The following is a 19,094-nucleotide window of genomic DNA, read 5'->3' as shown; positions in this document are numbered from 1 at the left end:
TGTTAGCATGCTAACTTCAGTAGGAGAAAATATGTGATACAGACAGGAGCTAGCTGTTAGCATGCTAACTTAAACAGAAGACATGAGTTGACATTGGTGTTTGTTTCAGCTGTTGGTGGTATGGGAAAAAAGTTTGATGCTAAACTCACAACGTTTCTTGTAAAGCTGCTAATGCTAACATTAGCTTTGTAGCAATAGCTAAAATTACATATAGCTCCTTTAAATGAAGAGTTTATGTGTGCAGATGAAGGAATGAATCAGTTGGAGGTGTAGAGACACTGCTGTGAGAGGTGAGACATTACCGGGGCAACAGGAGGCTGGTCATTATGACATCATACAAAAGGATGCATGAAATCAGTTTATTACAAATGACATGGTGATACAAAGAAATCCTGTTGATGATGAACACATGAGAGTCCAGATATCTGCAAATCATTTGAACTGAATAAATAACAGGAAGGTTTTATTCTGAAAGGACCTTCACACGATTGAATGCATAAAAAACTTTTTTTCTGAGAAAAGGAAACATCCAGAGTAAATATGAACCACGGTCTATTCAGCCTGTTTCTACAGCTTCATGCATGGTAACAAAAGTAACCAATCACCTGGAGCAGCAGCAGTTACATCATCACAGCAACAGCCAATTAGGTTTGTTGTGGGCAGGTGATAAATAAATACATTCTCAATGGCTGCAGAGCATGAACACACCATGACTGAAAAAATAAAACTCAGCTCCACCTGTCTCCACCAGGTGTGTGTCAAATGAAAAAGTGCACATTTGGTGAACTAGCCTCAAACTCTCACCTGCCTCAAGCTACAGGAAACATGCACTTTACAAAATAAAAGTCTAAAATACTCTGTTTCTCCAGCCAAACACTTTACAGTTGAGTGAAATCCTCCCGAGTCCAGTTAGCCTAGCTTAGCACAAAGACTGAAGCAGGGAGAAACGTTATCCTAGCTCCATCACAGAGGAGACAGCCACAGAGAGGACTGTGCCTGTCAAACAATACTGAGGGCATCAGCTACAAGGCACCTGAACAGACCTGCAGTGTTCACACAGCTCATTAACTGTTTCATGGTCACAGCTCAGTGATCCAGTGATGACACCAATCAACAATAACCAGCAGCTAGGCTAACAGTATCCCTCTGCTCGCAGTCTTTGTGCTAAGCTAAGCTAAACACACACTGCTCATCAGCAGGACTTCACTCAGCTGCTGTTTCTACTTACATCTGTACAGCGTCTCTACACTGAGGCCCAGCTGCTTCAACACATGGAGGAGGGAACACACACACACACACACACACACACACACACACACACTCTACACAGGTGTCTCACCTCAACCTCCGCCCTCTGCTAAGCAGATGGTAAAGATGTAAATACTTTATTCATAGAGCACTTTTCTAAGGCGACGTCCACAGTGCTTTCATTTTAAAACTCATCTATTCTTCTATGTTTCCTCCTCCGTCCGCACGACTCCAGAGTTTACAACATCGAAAACAGAAGCTTTCAGAAACTTTGCTGGAGTTGTTTAATTTTGAAAATTTTGAAACTTCTGCTGTTGTTTTATTCTGAAAACTCTGGGGTTGCGTTTTATTTTGAAAACTTTGGGGTTGTGTTTTATTTTGAAAACTCTGGGATTGTGTTTTATTTTGAAAACTCTGGGGTTGCGTTTTATTCTGAAAACTTTGGGGTTGTGTTTTATTTTGAAAACTCTGGGGTTGTGTTTTAGTTTGAAAACTCTGCGGTTGTGTTGTAGTCTGGACAGAAAGTGAGACCTTTGTAAACGATGAGGTCACACCCACGGTCTCTCCTGATTGGCTGTCATCAGCCTGGACTACCAGTGGTGAATACAACATGATGATGAATGACAGAGTTACTGACCTTGTTGTCTTTGCAGCTGTTGTTCACTTACATTCTCTGTTTTAATGCTACAGCTGCAGAGGAGACAATCTACTTCCTGTTTACACCGGCTTGCACATGCTCAGTGTGGGTGAATACTCAGGTATGTGAGTTTTCAGGTGTGATAGTCTGGACGGAGATTGTTTTAGTTTGAAGATGAAAACTTAGTCGTGTGGACGGAGCCTAAAACAGATCAACTGAATTCAACAGGTTTAAAGAGGAGTCTACAGTCAGCTGCAGCTCACAGTCACAACAGGTGGGTCATCAGACAGTAATGCTCTGTGAAGACTGTGGGATGTGGCTGAAAGCTCTGGAAAAAGACAGTAATGTAGGTAATGGTCTTACATGTAATTTCTACAGTCAGACCTCTGACCTCTGGACCAATCACACTCACAGAATCACACCACTGATGGTCAGCAGAGACTCTTCATCTGTTCTGGAGACAAACACAGAACCTTGAACCTTGAAGTCGTGATGACTGAGAACGACTGAATTCTTTTCTGTGGAGAATTTAATCATGTTTTAATCATCTGACATTAACTGAAACAAAAGCTGCACTTGTTCTCAAGTTAACAAAGTTGTCTCGACCGATCAGGAACAGGTTGGTTTCATTATTCCTATAGTATGAGAGCAGATTGTCCAGTTTTACTGTGACTCAGAGAGGTGATGCGTTCAAGGACCAGCAGGACGTCTCATGTTGGATCAGCTGTTTTTGAGGTCAACAGACATTTGACATTCAGCACTCACAACATTCAGCTAAAGTTGGACAGTAATCACAGCAGAAACAGAGAGAGGACAGGCAGCAGACACATTCAGTCAAACATCCTCTCTTTACAGACGAGTGGAGCAGCTGTTTCGTGTCTGAGGCCGAGGCATGTCGGACCGCCTGACATCTCTTCATGAACACAGACAAAAAAACAGACACGAGCGATCATCTGTTCATATGCAACGCGACAGATTCTTGAAGCACAAAGTTGATCAGTTTACGTTTGAACTGCGGCGTAAGCAGCTGCTTCTTTTTGTAGCGTCGACTAAATGTTGTTGAGCTTGTTCTACAGGGTTATATACGTCTTACTGACTGATGACTGGATACAATGAGGTTTGGATGGTTCCGATGCATCCACACCGCCAGCAGTTTCCTCCAGCTGCTGTAAACAGGCAGCTGTGTGACCGTAGCATTGGTCAGATAAGGGTTAAAAATACTGTGCTTTACAATACGACATCTGGATGAGTCACCTGAACCACAGACTCCTGCTCAGGTGACACAAACCGTCTCCTGGTCAATGGCGTTTTATTAGTCGCAAAAGTCATGCGCTTAAAAACATGTTTGTGTGATGCAAACGCACTGAACAGATCCCAGGGCGGGAAACCTATGTCGCAAAGGAGCGATCTCTGCTCAGCGAGCCACAGTACATGAGAGGCTTCTTCTCCTCCTTTGTCTCTTCCTTCTCCTTCTTCTTCTTCTCCCTATCCTCCTTTGCGACTGTTGAAACATTGCGCTCATCACAGCTCCATGCTCTCGATGGACAGTGCGCTCGCAGTTTTTATATGCTTTTAGTTTTAAGACTAATTAAACACCACACTGGTCAAAATCAAGACCTGCACAATGTGTCCAGGTGATAGACTCCACCAAGACGACATGAAGGTTTCATCAGTCAATCTCTGCAGCTAACCTGTGTCCCATTCTGAGGCCGTCTCCTTCAGAGGACATTGTCCACAAAGACACGAGGTCAGTCAGTCTGAGGGTGAAGTTCAACCGTGTTCATTTTCTATAGGACGCAAGTAGAACACCTGTCAGGGGTTTGGGGACAACAGGTGATCCAGATGTTTAGGTCTTCACCAGGTGAGGACAGTGGAGGACATGATCCTCGTCTCTAAGACCACAATAAAACTTGACACAAAGGTTTGCAAGTTGTTGTAAATGTTGTGGTTATTGACACAAAGCAGAGACAGAGACATCAGCTGTGTCTCAGTTCAGAGTCTCCTTTGTTACATGGTCCAACCTATCCCAAGATTCATTGCACAGCAGTGACGAGTCATTCTTCAAAAAGAGAAGAAGACTCCACAAATAAAACAGCAGCTGAGGTTGAACAGGAAATCCTGTTTGGAGGCCATGCCTTCGTAGACCACATCCTTTGAAGGAAAGGGTCCCTGAACTGGGACACAGCTAATGTGTGATAGGATAGAAAAGAGCGGGAACGATTATAAAATATAAAAAGACTAAGAAATCAGTGAAACAGTGAGCTGCAGGTTCGTGGTCAGCTGATTCACCACGAGAACAGATCAGACATCGACTGACCCACGACTGAACCCTGTCTGACTGAAATCATCCTTTATCATTTTACAGTGTGAAGACTCAGTGGCCTCCTCCCCCCACCTCAGATGTCGGACCTGGAGTCCTCCGACTAGAAGCAGGATGGACCATGTTTGTCTGAGACTTGGTCTTTGTGGACTCTGTAGGAGGTGGCCTCCTGAAAATGGACACAGCTCATGTTCATACCTTCTCCAGGAGCTACAACCCAACGACAATCGTCAGCTGATGAGTCGAGGCCGAAGACAAATTACTTCTGTTGCCACATTCAAGCTAACAACACAATAAGTTGACGTCTGTGTTCAGCTACATCTCCTAACATGGCTGCCAGCTGATCTAGACTACGTCTGCAGAACTTCGCCTCTCCAGGGGCTACAGAAAGTGGATCATCAAAGAGGCAGCTGAGGGTGTGGATGCACAGTCACTATCCAGAGGTGCTACGTTGGCCTGCTCAGGCCATGTAGTGGCCCCCGTCGGGTCCACGAGGTGGTCGTTTGGTGCTTTCATTGGCGTTGGAGGCTGGGGGGGCGCCACGGGGTTTGGAGGTGGGTTTCTTCTCCCTCGAGGACGGTCGCGTCTGACCCAGAGACGACGTCCCAACGGCTGCAGTCTGAAGACTCCCACCAGGCTCCACGATAGTGTTTATTACTATGGCAAGAACAAGAGGACAATTATCAACCCACCTCTAGTGAAGTTTCAGATTTTATAAAACAACACATCCCAGAAGTGATTAGCCTAGCTTAGCACAAAGACTGGAAGCAAGGGGAAACGGTTAGCCTCGCCTAGCCCCACTGTGGATCTGTCTCTGGTCGCTCTGTTGCAGCTGTTCGGTGGTTTGGGTGGTTTGGGTTTCTCCCACAGAACAGGTTTAAATCAAAGTCTCTTAATTTGAAGGTGTTCTGATCTGGATCCGACCCACCAGCAGGAGAACTCACCTTCTTCCTGCGTTTACTTTCCTGCTCCAGACAATCTAACCAATCAGAGGGAGGGAACGTCCTCACCTGGTTTGTAATGATGCATTTTGGTTCACATGAATTTTTCTCTGTGTGAAAACAAACCGAATCTACAAGTTTACAACCTCATCACCTGAATCGGACCAGAGCAAACAGACTGTAGGTGAGTTCTTCACCCTTCGACCTCCCTGCAAATCACGTTAATTACTGTTCTGCACCATATTGTCTGTAGTCTGCTTGTTTCACACAGAAAATATTAAAACTTTATTGAAATGCTGAAAACAAATCCTGTGCACCTGTCACTGGCTCAGGAAAAGAAAAGAGGAAAAGAGTGGGCCTCTCTACAAATACCTGGGATTGGATGTTTTATCGTGTTGTGCTGTTTTTATGGTAACTGTCCAATCACACATGTTTCAGGACGTGTTCATTAACACTAGCAGGATGAAATCTGCTGTTACCTTCCAGTTGCCTCTGGACTCTCCTCAGCTCTTTCAAAATGGAGGTAATTTCCTGCGACACAAACATAGAACAGAAGGTTCCAGCAGCGCTCACATGAAAACTGAGAGTTACTAAGAACAATTGCTGAGTCCGAGAGGAACCTTGTTCGAGGTTTTCAGGATGGGGACTTCGTTCTCAGCGTTGATCTTTGCCTCAATCTCCTCCCAGACCTCGGCCTTGTTCTGGAACAGAACCCTGAGAGAAACATGAGGTTAGCATGAAGATGGAACATGGCAGCTGTAACGGGTCCAAACAGTGTCTGATACAGACCTGAACCCGGAGCAACCGGACCCACACACGAACTGACCCAAAGAAACCTGTACCTGGTGCTGACACATTAGCTTTGTTGAGCTGAATGAGCCTCAACTGAAATAATTTTGTCCTGATTATTGACGATGAACAGAAACACCACAGAGTCATCAAGGGTCTCCTTACTTCATTTTCTCAGCCAGCTGCTCCGTGTTCTCCCGGATGGCCTGAGACAGCTGAGACACCGGATTCAGCATCAGGTTATCCAGAATCACCTGAACAAGACAGAGGAGGGGGCGTGATGACCTCAGAGGTCTGTGACATCACATCAACACTGACACCATCACTTCCTGTTTCCCAGCACACCAAAACTAACTGCAACAGCTGCAGTGAAGTCAACTTTCATAGATCTGTGGCTACGTTCACGCTGCAGGTTTTCAGGTGCAGAACTTTTATTTGTTTTATTGTTGTTCCTTTTACCTGGTGAAGGGCGGGGCCTAAGTATGGCTAAGTCAGCACAGACACAGATGTTTGAATCATGGCTTCAGTCTCTGATGAAGTTCAATGAAACAGTCACTGGGAAACTGACTGGAGACAAGCTAGCCCGCTGGGAACATGCTAACACTAGCCAGCTGGGAACATGCTAACACTAGCCCGCTGGGAACATGCTAACACTAGCCAGCTGGGAACATGCTAACACTAGCCCGCTGGGAACATGGTAACACTAGCCCGCTGGGAACATGCTAACACTAGCCAGCTGGGAACATGCTAACACTTGCACATCATTGAGCTAGCATTCTAAATGTCAGGGTATGTATTACTGCAGCGGATCAAGTAAGATGCTAAAATGATTATTGATTACTGAGTAATGATAATAATAATAGTGATGTAATAATGTTAAATAATTCTTAAACTGTCACCCTTCTGTTCCCCTCTGTCTATGCGGGTTCCCTCTGGGTTCTCCATTTGTGGGTTCCCTCTGGGTTCTCCAGCTTCCTCCCACAGTCCAAAGACCTGCAGATTAACTGGCCATAGGTGTGACTGGTTGTTTGTCTCTAAGTGTCAGCCCTGTGATCCAGGTGTACCCGCCTCTCACCCAATGTCAGCTGGGATTGGCTCCACCGCCCTGCGACCCTCAAAAGATCAGTGGGACGCCTAAGTAATAATCTGTTATTCAGTGAAACAGACAGTTTGAAGATTGAAACTTGTCGTAGTTTCAGAGATTTACAGATAAAGTATTGAATAAATGGTTCAGAATCTAAGTCTGTTCACAAAATATCCTTTGTCACATTAAACGTCATACTGAGCTGCAGTGTGAACGTAGCCTCAGTGGGTTTAGACAGTGACCTCTTCGCGGTTCCACGGACGGCGCTGCTTAGAACCGGGCTCCGGCTCATTCATGTTTGCGTCCAGGTCCGAGACGGCAGCAGAACCTGGAGGAACCTTCTGGTAGTTTAAACTGGCCTCGGGGATATGTTGGACCAGCTGGAAAGAGAGCAGAGGGAGTCTGGCTCTGGTGATCTGACCTCTGAATATTGGTTATCAGACCAGCAAGCCGCTGGCCGGTGATGGTGGTGCTCCGTGAACACATGCACCAAGTCAACATGCAGCTGCGATGGTGGAGGCCAACAGTGTATGCAGTGAATTTTAGTTCTGCTGGGATACAGCAAATAAACATCAGGGAGACGTGGGAGTGCAGGAGGATCCTACTGGTCACCAGCTACAGCTCCATGAACTGTCCCACAAACAGTAAAACTAGTTCATTAATGGAAGTGTTAACAACAAAACCACTGAGTGGGCACAGAACAAACCAGTCTGACAATCCAGATCTCAGGACCAGGCACAAGTCTGAAAGGTAAAGGTCGGGTAGAGTTCAGTAGAGCAGGTTAGAGCTGGATCAGGTAGGGTTAGGGTTTGGGGTGGCTGTGGCTCAGGAGGTAGGGCGGGTCGTCCACTAATTAGGTCAGTGGTTCGATCCCCGGCTCCTCCAGTCTGCAGGTCAGAGTAAGATACTGCACTTTGCCCCTGATTGTTGTTCCATCAGTGTATGAATGTGTGAGTGAATGGGTGAATGTGGCAAGTATTGTTAAGTGCTTTGAGTGGTCAGTAAGACTAGAAAAGTGCTATATAAGTATAAGTCCATTTACATCAGGTAGAGGGTCGTCTAGGATCGAACTGGGTCAGGACATGCAGGGGAGAGTTGAGCAGAGTGGGGCGGGGTTAAACTGGGTCAGGTCCAGTCCATTCAGGTAAAATAGAAGAGAGCTCGTCAGGAAGGTTGTGTCAGGTAAAGTTCAATAGATTTAGTTTGGGTTGACATTGGTCAGGTACAGTCGAATAGAGCTAAGGCAGGTTCAGGTCGGGCTGGGTTCTGGTGCACCTGTCTGAAGCAGCATTTAATTCCTGGTCCTTTCAGACAAATACCAGTCAGTCAAACCAACAAACCTTAAAAGCACTGAGGGCAGGTTCTGATGTTGGTCCACTTGGTTGTAATGTTGGTCCACCTGGTTCTAATGTTGGTTCTTATGTTGGTCCACCTGTTCATCACCTGACAACCAGCAGTTGACCCCCGTTGAAACTTGTTTTGTGCCGACTCAGTGGTTGTGTTGTTAACGGTCTTCCGTACCAGACCACTCAATCAGACAAAGATCTAATGTGCTTCACAACAATCCAACACCAGTGAGAGGTGAGTGTTAGGATCAGCGATGGGAGGGGTGGGATGGTGGTGGAGGAGAACCACAGTGCAGGAGTTGTGATGAGTCAGAGTTAGACACCTGAGATGGTCGAACCCCACGTAAGTATGGGTAAGATGGCGTCTGTGCAGCAGGACAGAAAAATGAATCATGAGAATCCAAAGCATGATGAAGGTTCCTGTCAATCAACCTGAAGGTCAAACAGGACGTTTGCTCTCGGCTCAGTCTGAAGAACCGACAGAGACACAACTATAGAAACTGTTTCTCATTTAAACTGGGAACACACTGGAACAACAAGGTAACAACCATTGACTATCCCACATTTAAATCAACAGATCATTGGTACACTGACATCTGGTGATCATGTAGTGTGCTCCCAGTTTTACAGGCTGTGGTATGTGTCGTGGGTGTGGTGAGATGGGGGATGTTTGGCGGTTCGTGGCCCACCTCCTCCCTGGCGGAGATGGTGGAGGCCGGCGTGTTGGGCAGAGAGCTGGGTGAGGTGGTGGTGCCCATGCTGGAGCTCAGCGAGTCTCCATCCCCGGCGACGTCGTGGATTTCCTTGGCCAGGATGGCCAGGTCTTTGGCCAGGTCCTGACTGAGCCTGGAAACACACACAGAGGTCAACATGGAGGTTTGACTGACCTGCTCTCAGTTTTGATTCTACATGTCTCATCATCTTTTTACTTGGCGATCTCTGCGCTGTGCGTGGACCAGTTCTGGTAGGGGTCAACCTCGTTCTGGTCTTCATCCTCCTCCGTCTCCAGGGACACAGATTTGGATCTAGCAGCAGCCGTCCGGTGGCCGCGGGGAGTCTGTGTGGAGGTGGAGGGATGGGAGGAGCGTTTGGCTTTAGGAGTACCGGCAGTGGTTTCATATTCTTCCTCCGAGGAAGAGGAGAAGTCTGAGCCCTTCTGTCTGCGACGGGAACCTGAAAATACGTAATGTATTATTTCACCAGCTGGTCAATCATCAGGACAAACAACGAGACACTGAGCTGAAGAACATCAGACTGCAAAACAAGTTCAGAGAGGTCAACTACTATTCCCAGAAAGCACTGCTGCGAGAGACATCCAATCAGAGAGCTTCACACTCTGTTGCCATGCCTCCATAGCAACAGCTGCTGAGACTTTACTACAATGAATGCACCACCTCCTGATATTACTTGGAATTTGTCAGGATATGGATTTACACACCGAGGCACAGTCACGTCCTGATTCCAGACATGACTGAGACGAGAGAACCTGATGCTGTGTGTTTCCGTGGCAACACCAGCAGACTCCATGGGACCAGATGTTTCCTACAGAATACCAGAACAAGTCCTGAAGGTCTCAGTGAATCTCTCCTGTGTTTAAAACTCCAATCAGCTGTTGAGCTGTTACCGTGGTAACATGTCACAGCAGTGAGTATCAGTCTGATCAGTTTTCTGCTTCTGCTAAGATCTAACTTTTAACTTTGGCTTCTTTTGTTCAAAGGAAAAAGGTTTTGTAGAAAAAGGTTCAGTCCACCCAAAACACAAAAATTGAATATATTTACATATATTGAATTTCCAAATATGAAATATAAATTTTTATTTTATACAACATATATTTAAAAATTATATATGAAACCTGTTAGAACCTATATTGTATATACCTATATTGACATATATATCTAGCCTGTAGAAATATATGCATTTATGTATGTATGTTTATAATGTAGACAGATGTTACATAAATATATATCCACCCACAGCCTGTTAATATATGTAGATATTATAATCGTCCAAAAGTCTGAGATTAATACAAATTTTACTGTGTATTTCATATATGTTATATAACTTATATCTCCATATATTCAGAGGATTTATATATGTATATATCCCCATTACATTTCTGTATAGGAAATCGGTGACGTCACAGTCGTATCGTCTGACACACAATGACAAGAGAGGTCGTCGAGCTACATGAACCTGGATCAGCTGATCTCAGGAGTAGCTCCTCTCTGATCAGCTGGGAAACGACAGTGATGAATCCCAATGAGTTGGTCCACATTAACCCACAATGCTGCAGGTGTGTGATGCAGTATCATGTTGGTGTGTGCACCCAAACTTATAACTTAAAGTTATCAGCAATGACATGGACTGATACGAGTGAAGTGACACAGTACTGAGCCTGAACATTTACCTCAACCTCATCATCATCAAGTTTGTTAATTTTAAAATCTGCATCACTAAATCAAAAGGACAGTGATCAGACCAGAGTATCTTTGTCTTTGTGCGAGTTTGAAATGTTACAGTTCTGTGGTTAAAAATGACCAGTCAGTTAAAACATGCAGCAAATCCTCGTAGAAATGCACAAGAGCACACGATTCAACAAGGAGACCTTGAGACCAGACTGGGTAGCAGCAGAGTTGACCTCTATTCCTCATCTGAGATCATCACAACTTACTTGGTCCAGATGTTGAGGAGGTTCAAATCCTCAATACGCAGACAATCTGGTAACCACAACAGGATTATGTATTCATGAAAACACAAATAGTCAGGACTCACCAGTGCTGGGGTACTTGGCTCCACTGGACCGGGTACGGGTCAGTGGTTGCTTCCCCGAAGCTCCGCCCCCTTTGCTAGCTGCCTGCCGGGCGTCGCCCACCGATGTCTTCCTGGTGGTGGCAACGGACTCGGAGTTCCGATTGGAAAACCCGGACCGACCTGTGGAGGATGTCTCGTTGTCACTGGGAGCTGTGAAGGAGCCGGTCCTCTTCCTTGGCATCGCTAAAATATCCAGCCTGGACAGCTTCTTCCCCTCGGCGGACACTTTGGCCGGTGTAGTGATATTGTCAGAATTCTGGGATGCCCGGTCAGTCTCAGCACCTTCATTGTCTGAGGCCTCGCCCAGTCGTGCTCGACGAAGCATGGATGCTCGGGTTGGCCGTGGTGCTGACAGACTGTTGGAACGTGTCAGGACCTGCTGAGTCGCTGTCTTGGGCATCTTTCCGTTGTCTTCTTTCTGAAGGGGGGTGATCAGTTTCTTGCCGCGGCTGGATGGACGGGAAGTTTCATGGTCAGATGATGTAGTTTCAGTCCAGTGTGGACCAGAACCCTGCTGGCCCTCAGACAGATCCAGAGAACCACGGTTCCCTGCGCTGCGGCGCATCTGGAAGCGCTTCGCTGCCTCTGCCTTACTTGATGTATCAGCAGTCGCCTGGCTTCGGCGTTTCTCAGACAGCCGTTCGCGGGCGGTGAGCTGCCGTCCTTTCTCTTGGATGGACGGGCTGGAGGAGGACTTCTCCTTCTGAAGGCTGCTGATTGTGGGACGCTTTTTAGAGGCAGAGCTCACTGGAGCATTTTTGCTACTCACTTGGCTCACAGTGCTTGCTGTGTCCACATCTGACTCTCCAGATAGGGAGTCGTCCACGTGGCTGGAGGAGCCCCCTTTCTTAGAGCTGCGACCTGAACCAGACGAGGGGAACTTGGTATCCAGAGAGGACAGAGTTCCCTCGGCCTCCTGAAGGAAGGACTGCGTGTCTTGGATGTTCTCCCTCCTCTGCTCCAGGTCTCTGATGGACGGGTGGCTGGAGATGTGGGGAAGTTTCTTCATCTGGACAGTGTCACTGGGCTGGTCTTTGGTGAAGCTCTCCTGCCGGACAAACGATGACATGCAGCCATCTTTAGTTGGGACAGAGTCCTTGTCCTGTGCTTGGAGGTTTGGAGCGGAGCTGTTGGGTTTCACACCTGTCCTCCTGGGTTCATGTCCACTCAGGTGTCGGATCAAGACTGTGGTAGGCGGAGTTTTTGCCGGGGGTTCTTGTGTCCTCTCAGGCTGTAACAGGCTTTGAGCCTGGTCAGATTTGCCTGGATGGTCTTCAGAACCGATGTAGAAGGAGGTGGATTTGGTGGATGGAGACACCTTCTCCTGACCTTTAAACTGAGAACCAGGGACACCTGGTGACATGGCTCCGGTCCTGGCCTGATTCGTCTTTGTTTTCTCTAAAACAGGTCCATCATCTGAGCGGCTGGCATCACTCAGGCTGTCTGGGTCCACGTCATCCTGAACAGAAAGGCGCTGGGTGGAATCCTGTGGGCGTGGAGGACCAGAGACTCTGTCCAGAGGTTCCTGGCTTTGGTAAGATTCATGGCGAATCAGGATACTCGGGGCGACACTATCCAGCTTGTCTGGAGGCACCTGGGGCAGCAGCCGTCTCGTCCTGGAGCTGTGGCTGGACTCGGACTCAGAGTTGTCGTAACTGTAACTTCCCATCGAGCGGCTCATGAAGCGCAAATCTACAAAAACAATTAGTCACATTGCTCAACTTTTCAGATCAGTGTGTTCTACTGTCTATTTGTTTTTCTATAATGAACACTTCAGGTTCTGACGCTTGATTTTTCTACCCTCAACCTACGATCAGTCCACATGATCTGCTCTCTGTTGAGACCAGGTCAGCAATCTGAGAATGTATTTTTAATATTATAGTACTGGATCTGCCAGACCATATCTGGAGGTCCAACCACAGTGCAGGAAAAACTGAGACGACAAGAACACTTCTCATTACCTTGGGGTAACAGCAGATCATGATCCAGGTACAGATCTCAGGTTAAAACAGGTCAATAGTCTAAGGTATGATACTCATCCCTTCACTGATCACATTCATGTTGTTTTCTAACAAAAGGCTCAAACAGAAGTTTCACAGCACCTTCTAGACATTCCCCTTGAGGTGGAGTGGAACCAGATTCAGCATAGCTGTCTGCCAGACTGGCCCAACGGGAAACCCACTTGGGTCCTTCCAGACCTGCTGCATGAGCAGCTGGAACCTGGGAAGCAGAAGGTGATGAACAACATTACCAGACAATAGAAATGTTGAACCATAGTCCAACAGGACATGTAACAGGAGAAACTGAGGGAACACCAGTCTGCATGCACTGGGATCAGAACATGCTACACAGATGTTTTTCCAGGTTCTGGTTCAGTTTTCCGGTGGTTTTTACCTGTATGGGGCCTGTTGGGGGGCCGCTGATAGCAGCTGGGATAAAGCCATGCAACGGGTCCACAGTGCTACCATCACTAGGCAGGTTAGCTTGCTCATCCTTGCCATCATTTATTACAGGTCTATAGACTCCTGTGTTCACACCACTGTACTCTGGAGAGTCGAGGACACCAAACACCTGTCAGAGCACAGGGCATGCATGAGGAGGGGGGGCAGGACCACGGCAACAGGAAGGAGCAAGAAGGACAAAAGGTTTCATGCATCTCTAAAGCAAATTAAAATATTATGTTTATATCAACACGTCTCACATGAAGACCGCGGCAGTTCTGAGGGTCCAGGATCTGTGTTTAGATCAATGTTACTGTGGACCGCCCAGCTTGGGGAAGGTGGTGATGGTGGTGGTGGGTGGGGGATGGGGGGTGTGGGCAACACACTTGATAACACTATAGCTTTATATCTAACTCTGTACGTGGTTGTTCGTTCACCAGCAGCAGCAGTAACAAGAACTAAAGGTTTCCTCATTTTTTAAATAAACCATCTGATGTCAAACCAACCTGGGCCAGTTTTTAATGACCCAGGAAGTTTTACACATAGATTTTCTCCACCAACTGTGGGAACCATGAATGTTACTTCACTAAAACCACTCAGGGTCTTTAGGGTCACCGTGAGTTCACCTGATCGATCATGTTGCGAGCCTCCTCCACCTCTTTGTCCTGCGACTCCGTCTCAATGGTGTAGGTCCCGGCGTCACTCAGACTGTCGTCCTCCTCATTCCTCACCGTCCTCTGGGAACCTTTCATGTCTCCTGCTCGGACGCCCAGAGGCAGCATGGAGGACGAGTGAGGTCCAGAGGAGTGGGCCGGAGAGGAGGTCTGTCCGGCATTGGTGGGGATGGAGGACTTTGAGATTGCTGGAGGCTGTAAGGGTGAGGATGGGTAGGAGACTGAAGACAGTGCTGGGGGTTCTTGTGGGGAAGGAATCCTTGCATGAGCAGGCGACACCATCACCGGTGGCGCAGACATTGGTGGAGGTGACATCTTGTCCCTGGTTGGGGAGGAATCCTGTTGACTCGAATCCTTCAGGAATTCAGCTGCAAACTCCTGGGCGAGTTTGGACTTCTTCCCGACGCTGCCGAAGGGCCTGATGATGATGCCCGAGGACGAGCGAGAGGAGGAACTTAACGAGGCCGCCTCCCCCTCTGTCTTCTCCCTCTTCAGAGAGCTTGATCTCTGGGGTCCACCGTGGCTCTGTCCTTTCAGAGGGACCGTCACCTGCTGGGTGGGAGGGATGTGGCCGTGCACGGACGCCGGCCTCTCGCCGCCTTTCCGCCGCTCCAGCTTGGCCTTCAGGGCTGAGTACGAGTCAGCATGGGCGGGGTTGTGGGTGAAGGACTGTGAACGCTTTTTACGCGGGTTGTCGTCGAAGAACTCGATGATGAAGGCCTGCTGGGTGAGGTGCTCCGGGGGCCCCTGCTTGGGCGTCTCTATAGTGGGAGATGGAGCCTGAGGAGGGCTCTGGGACAGGGGCCGCTCAGGGGCCACAGGTGAGGGTGGGGCTGGTCTGGGCGGAGAGTACTGCAGCGGCTGGTGGAGTTTCTGTGTCGGGGCAGGTGGCTGACAGTGGACAGATTGACCTGACTGGACGGTCTGCTGGGACGCCTCTGACTGCTCTGATTGGATGGAGTGGTGAGAGTGGACTGAGTGGTGGGATTTACTCCTCCCTTTAAGAACCGGGTCCTCGGAGTCACTCTGGGTTCCATCCTCATGATGGTGACCTGACAACAAGAGATACAACCATTGATCAATATGTTATCAATATGTTTGATATGAACAACAGGCATCATCATCAGACCTGATGATCCCACTGAGAATCAACAGACCAGTCTTCAGCTTTCAACTCCACCCCGATTTAAATTTAGTGACAGCTGACGACCAGTTTTACAGCTGCTTCGAACCAGTAACTCAATCTGACTGAAGTCCATGATAAATGTGTTTCTACCAGGAGTGGAGCTGAACATAAGTTTGTCCTGACGGGGGCACTAGAGGAAACATCATGGAGTCATTCAGATCTAAAGGGTTCATCTTGTGGAGAGCAGGAACGAGATCAGAAACTGTGATAGAAATCTGACTGAATGTTTTGACCTGATGACGGAGGAGAGCGGGGCTAAGGTTCATCCTCTGAGGATTAGAAACATCTAAGTGTGTCCCAGTGGAGTTGAGATAAGGTGCCTGTGGTTCCCACAGGTTCTCATCCCCAACTCGTCACAAACGCTGGGTCAGGACCCTTTCTGACCCTTAAGGTTTAATTTGTCCTTAGCTGGGGGAGTTACTTAAGGGTGTTGCACAGAAACTCTTAAAAGGTTTCCTTTGTTAAGGAAAAACATTAAGTTATTTTCAGCAGTGAAAGAGATTTTGCAGCAATTAAATTCTACTGCGTCGTTAAGGGTGTCTCCTGGTCGCAGAACATCATCATAAACTTGGTCATGTTACAGTTTAGTTTCTTTTCTTACTTTGTTTTCTAAGGTCTTTTTCGCAACGGTTTAAGTGACTTTGAGTGACTCCTTAAGTATAAGACTAAGCAAGGAGAAAACCTTAAATTTTAAGGAAACCTTCAAGAGATCACTTAAGTGTTGTTTCGGGTTTTTATTTTAAGGAAACCTTAACTCAGACTTTAAGGAAAGTCTTAACTTAAGGTGTTTTGTGACCTGTTGAGCATCTAAACCAGAACCCGTCAGCTGACTGTACTGCAGTTCTACAGCAGAGAACACTGGACATCTAACGGGTCCTGACCAAATGTCGGTACTTGACGAGTTAGGGGCAGGACTCATCTGTCAGAACCAAACCTGTGGACAGACAGACTCCATCATGAGGTCCCAGAACCAACAGACACCAGACTAGACCTAAGTGAACCTAAGTGGACCTGGGTTATGTCTGCAGCGTGATGCTGACACTAAGTGGACTCTGACCTTTGAGGGTCTTGATGTTCATGGCAAGGTCGCTCTTGGTGCTGTAAACGTCTTCACACGTCGGACGTCTCCTCATCATGCTGACATCACTGTGCACCAGCCAATCAGCCACCTTGCTCTCTGCCGACATCACCTCTGCAGGTGTGGCCGTGATGGTCGTCTTAGATGGTGGAGCCTGCTGCTGTTTCCTCTGGCGGGTGGAGAACTTGGTGACGTGATCTTTGATCTTGATCTTACCGGGCATGCAGTCGTCAAACTCGATGGTGAAGGAGGCGTGGCTCTGAACAACGGGCGGGGTCGAGGTGGGCGGAGTCGGGGCGGTGTCAGTGTCCTTGGTGGGGATCTCGTGGAGCTCCGTCCCCGAGGTTTTGGGGTGCTGGAAGTCCTTGGTGGGGATCTCAAAGTAGCTGGGTTCACGGTGGTATGAGGGGAAGATGGTCTTTGGTTGGGGGTCTGACACGGATCCGGGAAAGTCCGGGTCCACAGACGGAGCGTCTTTGTGACCGTCTGAGGAAACACAGACATTAGTGATGGATGTACACATGGTCTGGACCAATGAGAGGTCATTATATCATGTAATGGTTTTATTACTTCAAAATAAGAGCTGTCAGTAAATGATCAACACAAAACAAGAATCTAAATATTGAACTTCCCATCTGACGTCACTCGGGCTGTTTGAATATTATGATCATATAATCTCAACTTTAACGAGCTCGTCACATTTTTGTTTTTTTACCTGGATGTGGCTCATCGCTGGTCTGAACTTTACTCCCATAATCCTCCTCTCCCCACCAGGACGGCTGACCATACAGAGGAGTGGGCCGACACACCGGAGCCTCTGGAACACAGTGTCACATGATCAGCCTCCATTTTACTTCAAATCAGCATCAGAGACACAAACACAAAGTTCATTCATCTTCTCATGACAAACAGCTTTGAACAGAGACCTCACAACGTCCCACAGTAACCTCGCACAGGAAACCTCAACCTGTCAAAATAAACGTATGACCATGTTTAAAGTATTATTTTTTGGTTAGGAATCAAACTGACCTGCAGGGGGCGACAGTTACATACCTCTCTGCTTGTTGCTTTATTGGTAGTATTATTTGTAGTAATATTTGTTGTATTTTTTGTAGTATTTGCAGTAATATTTGTAGTACCTTGTGTCAGGCTCTTGCTCTGACTCTTCTCCGCTCTGCTTCGATCTTCCAGCTCTGTCTTCTTCTCTGAAACCTTCAGGCTCATCTGCAGCTGACTGCTGTACTTCTCATGCTGCAACACACACACACACACACACACACACACACACACACACACACACACATACATCTTCGTGGTGTTTTTTTACCCTCATAAAAAAGTAGCATTATCTCAGTGACAGGTCGCGTTGCTATGGTTACAGCTCTTACAGTGTTGTTGTTTCCTTCTGGCTGCTGAAGAGAAGTGGTGATGATGTCACAAGTACCACAGCCAATCACTGCTGACCACAGCTTTAACATTAGACACACACACACACACACACACACTGACCTTCAGCGCTTCCTCTGGGACTTTGTGTTGACTCTTCTCCAGAACGTAGACATGAGAATGTGGAGAGAAGGTTAAGAACAACAGTGACATCATCGAAAACACACGCCACTACAGTAACACACACACACACACACACACACACACACACACACACACACACACACACACACACACACACAGAAGGATATCGTATCCAAAGCGGATGATGTCCGACAGTTTGAGGGTGATGTAGGTCTGATCAGGAATCCTCAGGTCGTTCACAAACGTCTGAAGAACAATGAAAACAACAACAACAACAACAACAACGTAAATGTCAGGTTCATTCATTCGTTTTAACTGAAGCTAAAATGCACGAAAGCCCAGGCGTTCTAGAAAAAGAATAAAAACAAACTAAAGAATTATGATTTTTTTTAAAGTCAAAACCATGACTGTTGACATGTTGACATGTTTGTGTGGTGGTGTTTGTCACTTTGTTGTGTCATGTTGTTTGTTTGTTATGTCGGGTTGTTTGTTTGTTGTATAGCAGTTCCTGTCTCACCCCGTTCAGGCTGCCCAGGTCTTTGACCAGGTGTTCATCAGTAGTTGGGTTGTAGTTGATGACAGCATGTTGTTTGTCCACGCTGCGGGACTGAGGACACAGAGGAGAACCAGAGCAGATGTCATCATCAGAAACACTTTAAAACATTAAGATTCATACAAATATTTAATTTACAAAAAACAGTTCAGGAGAAAACTGAACAAGAATCAAACATGAAATATATTTTTTTCATCTTCAGGGTCCAAAAAATAAAAGGAAACACACATTCAAACTCCAGACTCTTAATGTGAAAATGCTGTCTACAGACCAGCTCACCTGTCTACAGACGTCTCACCTGCAGCATGAGCTCACAGTCCTCTCGGCCCACAAAGATCATCTCTTTTGGGAGGCGGTGTCGAGTGCCTGAGCTGCTCACCAGGAACCATGATGTCACACTCATCTTAACAGACCTGCTGGGAAACCACAGAGCATCCTGGGAAATGGAGGCCAGAC

At 47.1% G+C, this 19,094-nt stretch overlaps 1 protein-coding gene across 1 annotated transcript; it reads right to left on the bottom strand.

The window, feature by feature from the left end:
- Positions 1-4,665: 4,665 nt before the first annotated feature.
- On the bottom strand, positions 4,666-19,041 carry LOC111231704 (centrosomal protein of 170 kDa protein B-like). Its single transcript, XM_022758923.1, has 19 exons — positions 18,937-19,041; positions 18,603-18,692; positions 18,253-18,331; positions 18,065-18,123; positions 17,695-17,806; positions 17,271-17,372; positions 16,535-17,041; positions 15,111-15,343; positions 14,244-15,071; positions 13,571-13,747; positions 13,279-13,396; positions 11,138-12,868; positions 9,295-9,538; positions 9,055-9,211; positions 7,262-7,435; positions 6,101-6,189; positions 5,767-5,860; positions 5,626-5,677; positions 4,666-4,862 (listed from the first exon to the last, which is right to left on the bottom strand). The coding sequence occupies exons 1-19, from the start codon at positions 19,039-19,041 to the stop codon at positions 4,666-4,668; spliced, it is 5,148 nt and encodes a 1,715-aa protein (XP_022614644.1).
- Positions 19,042-19,094: the final 53 nt, after the last annotated feature.

The sequence above is a fragment of the Seriola dumerili genome, unplaced genomic scaffold (genome assembly GCF_002260705.1).
Source record: "Seriola dumerili isolate Sdu_G_001 unplaced genomic scaffold, Sdu_1.0 BDQW01000312.1, whole genome shotgun sequence".
Lineage (NCBI taxonomy): Eukaryota > Metazoa > Chordata > Actinopteri > Carangiformes > Carangidae > Seriola > Seriola dumerili.
Note: the sequence above shows the minus strand (reverse complement) of the source record. Positions and strands in the feature narration are given on the sequence as shown.

Coding starts and splice junctions, on each gene's coding strand:
- LOC111231704 (XM_022758923.1), bottom strand. CDS start 19,041: ATGAGTGTGACATCATGGTTCCTGGTGAGCAGCTCAGGCACTCGACAC. Junction 12,869..13,278: donor TCAAGGGGAATGTCTAGAAG/GTGCTGTGAAAC, acceptor TTGTTTTTGTAG/ATTTGCGCTTCATGAGCCGC. Junction 6,190..7,261: donor GTCCGTGGAACCGCGAAGAG/GTCACTGTCTAA, acceptor TGTCTTGTTCAG/GTGATTCTGGATAACCTGAT.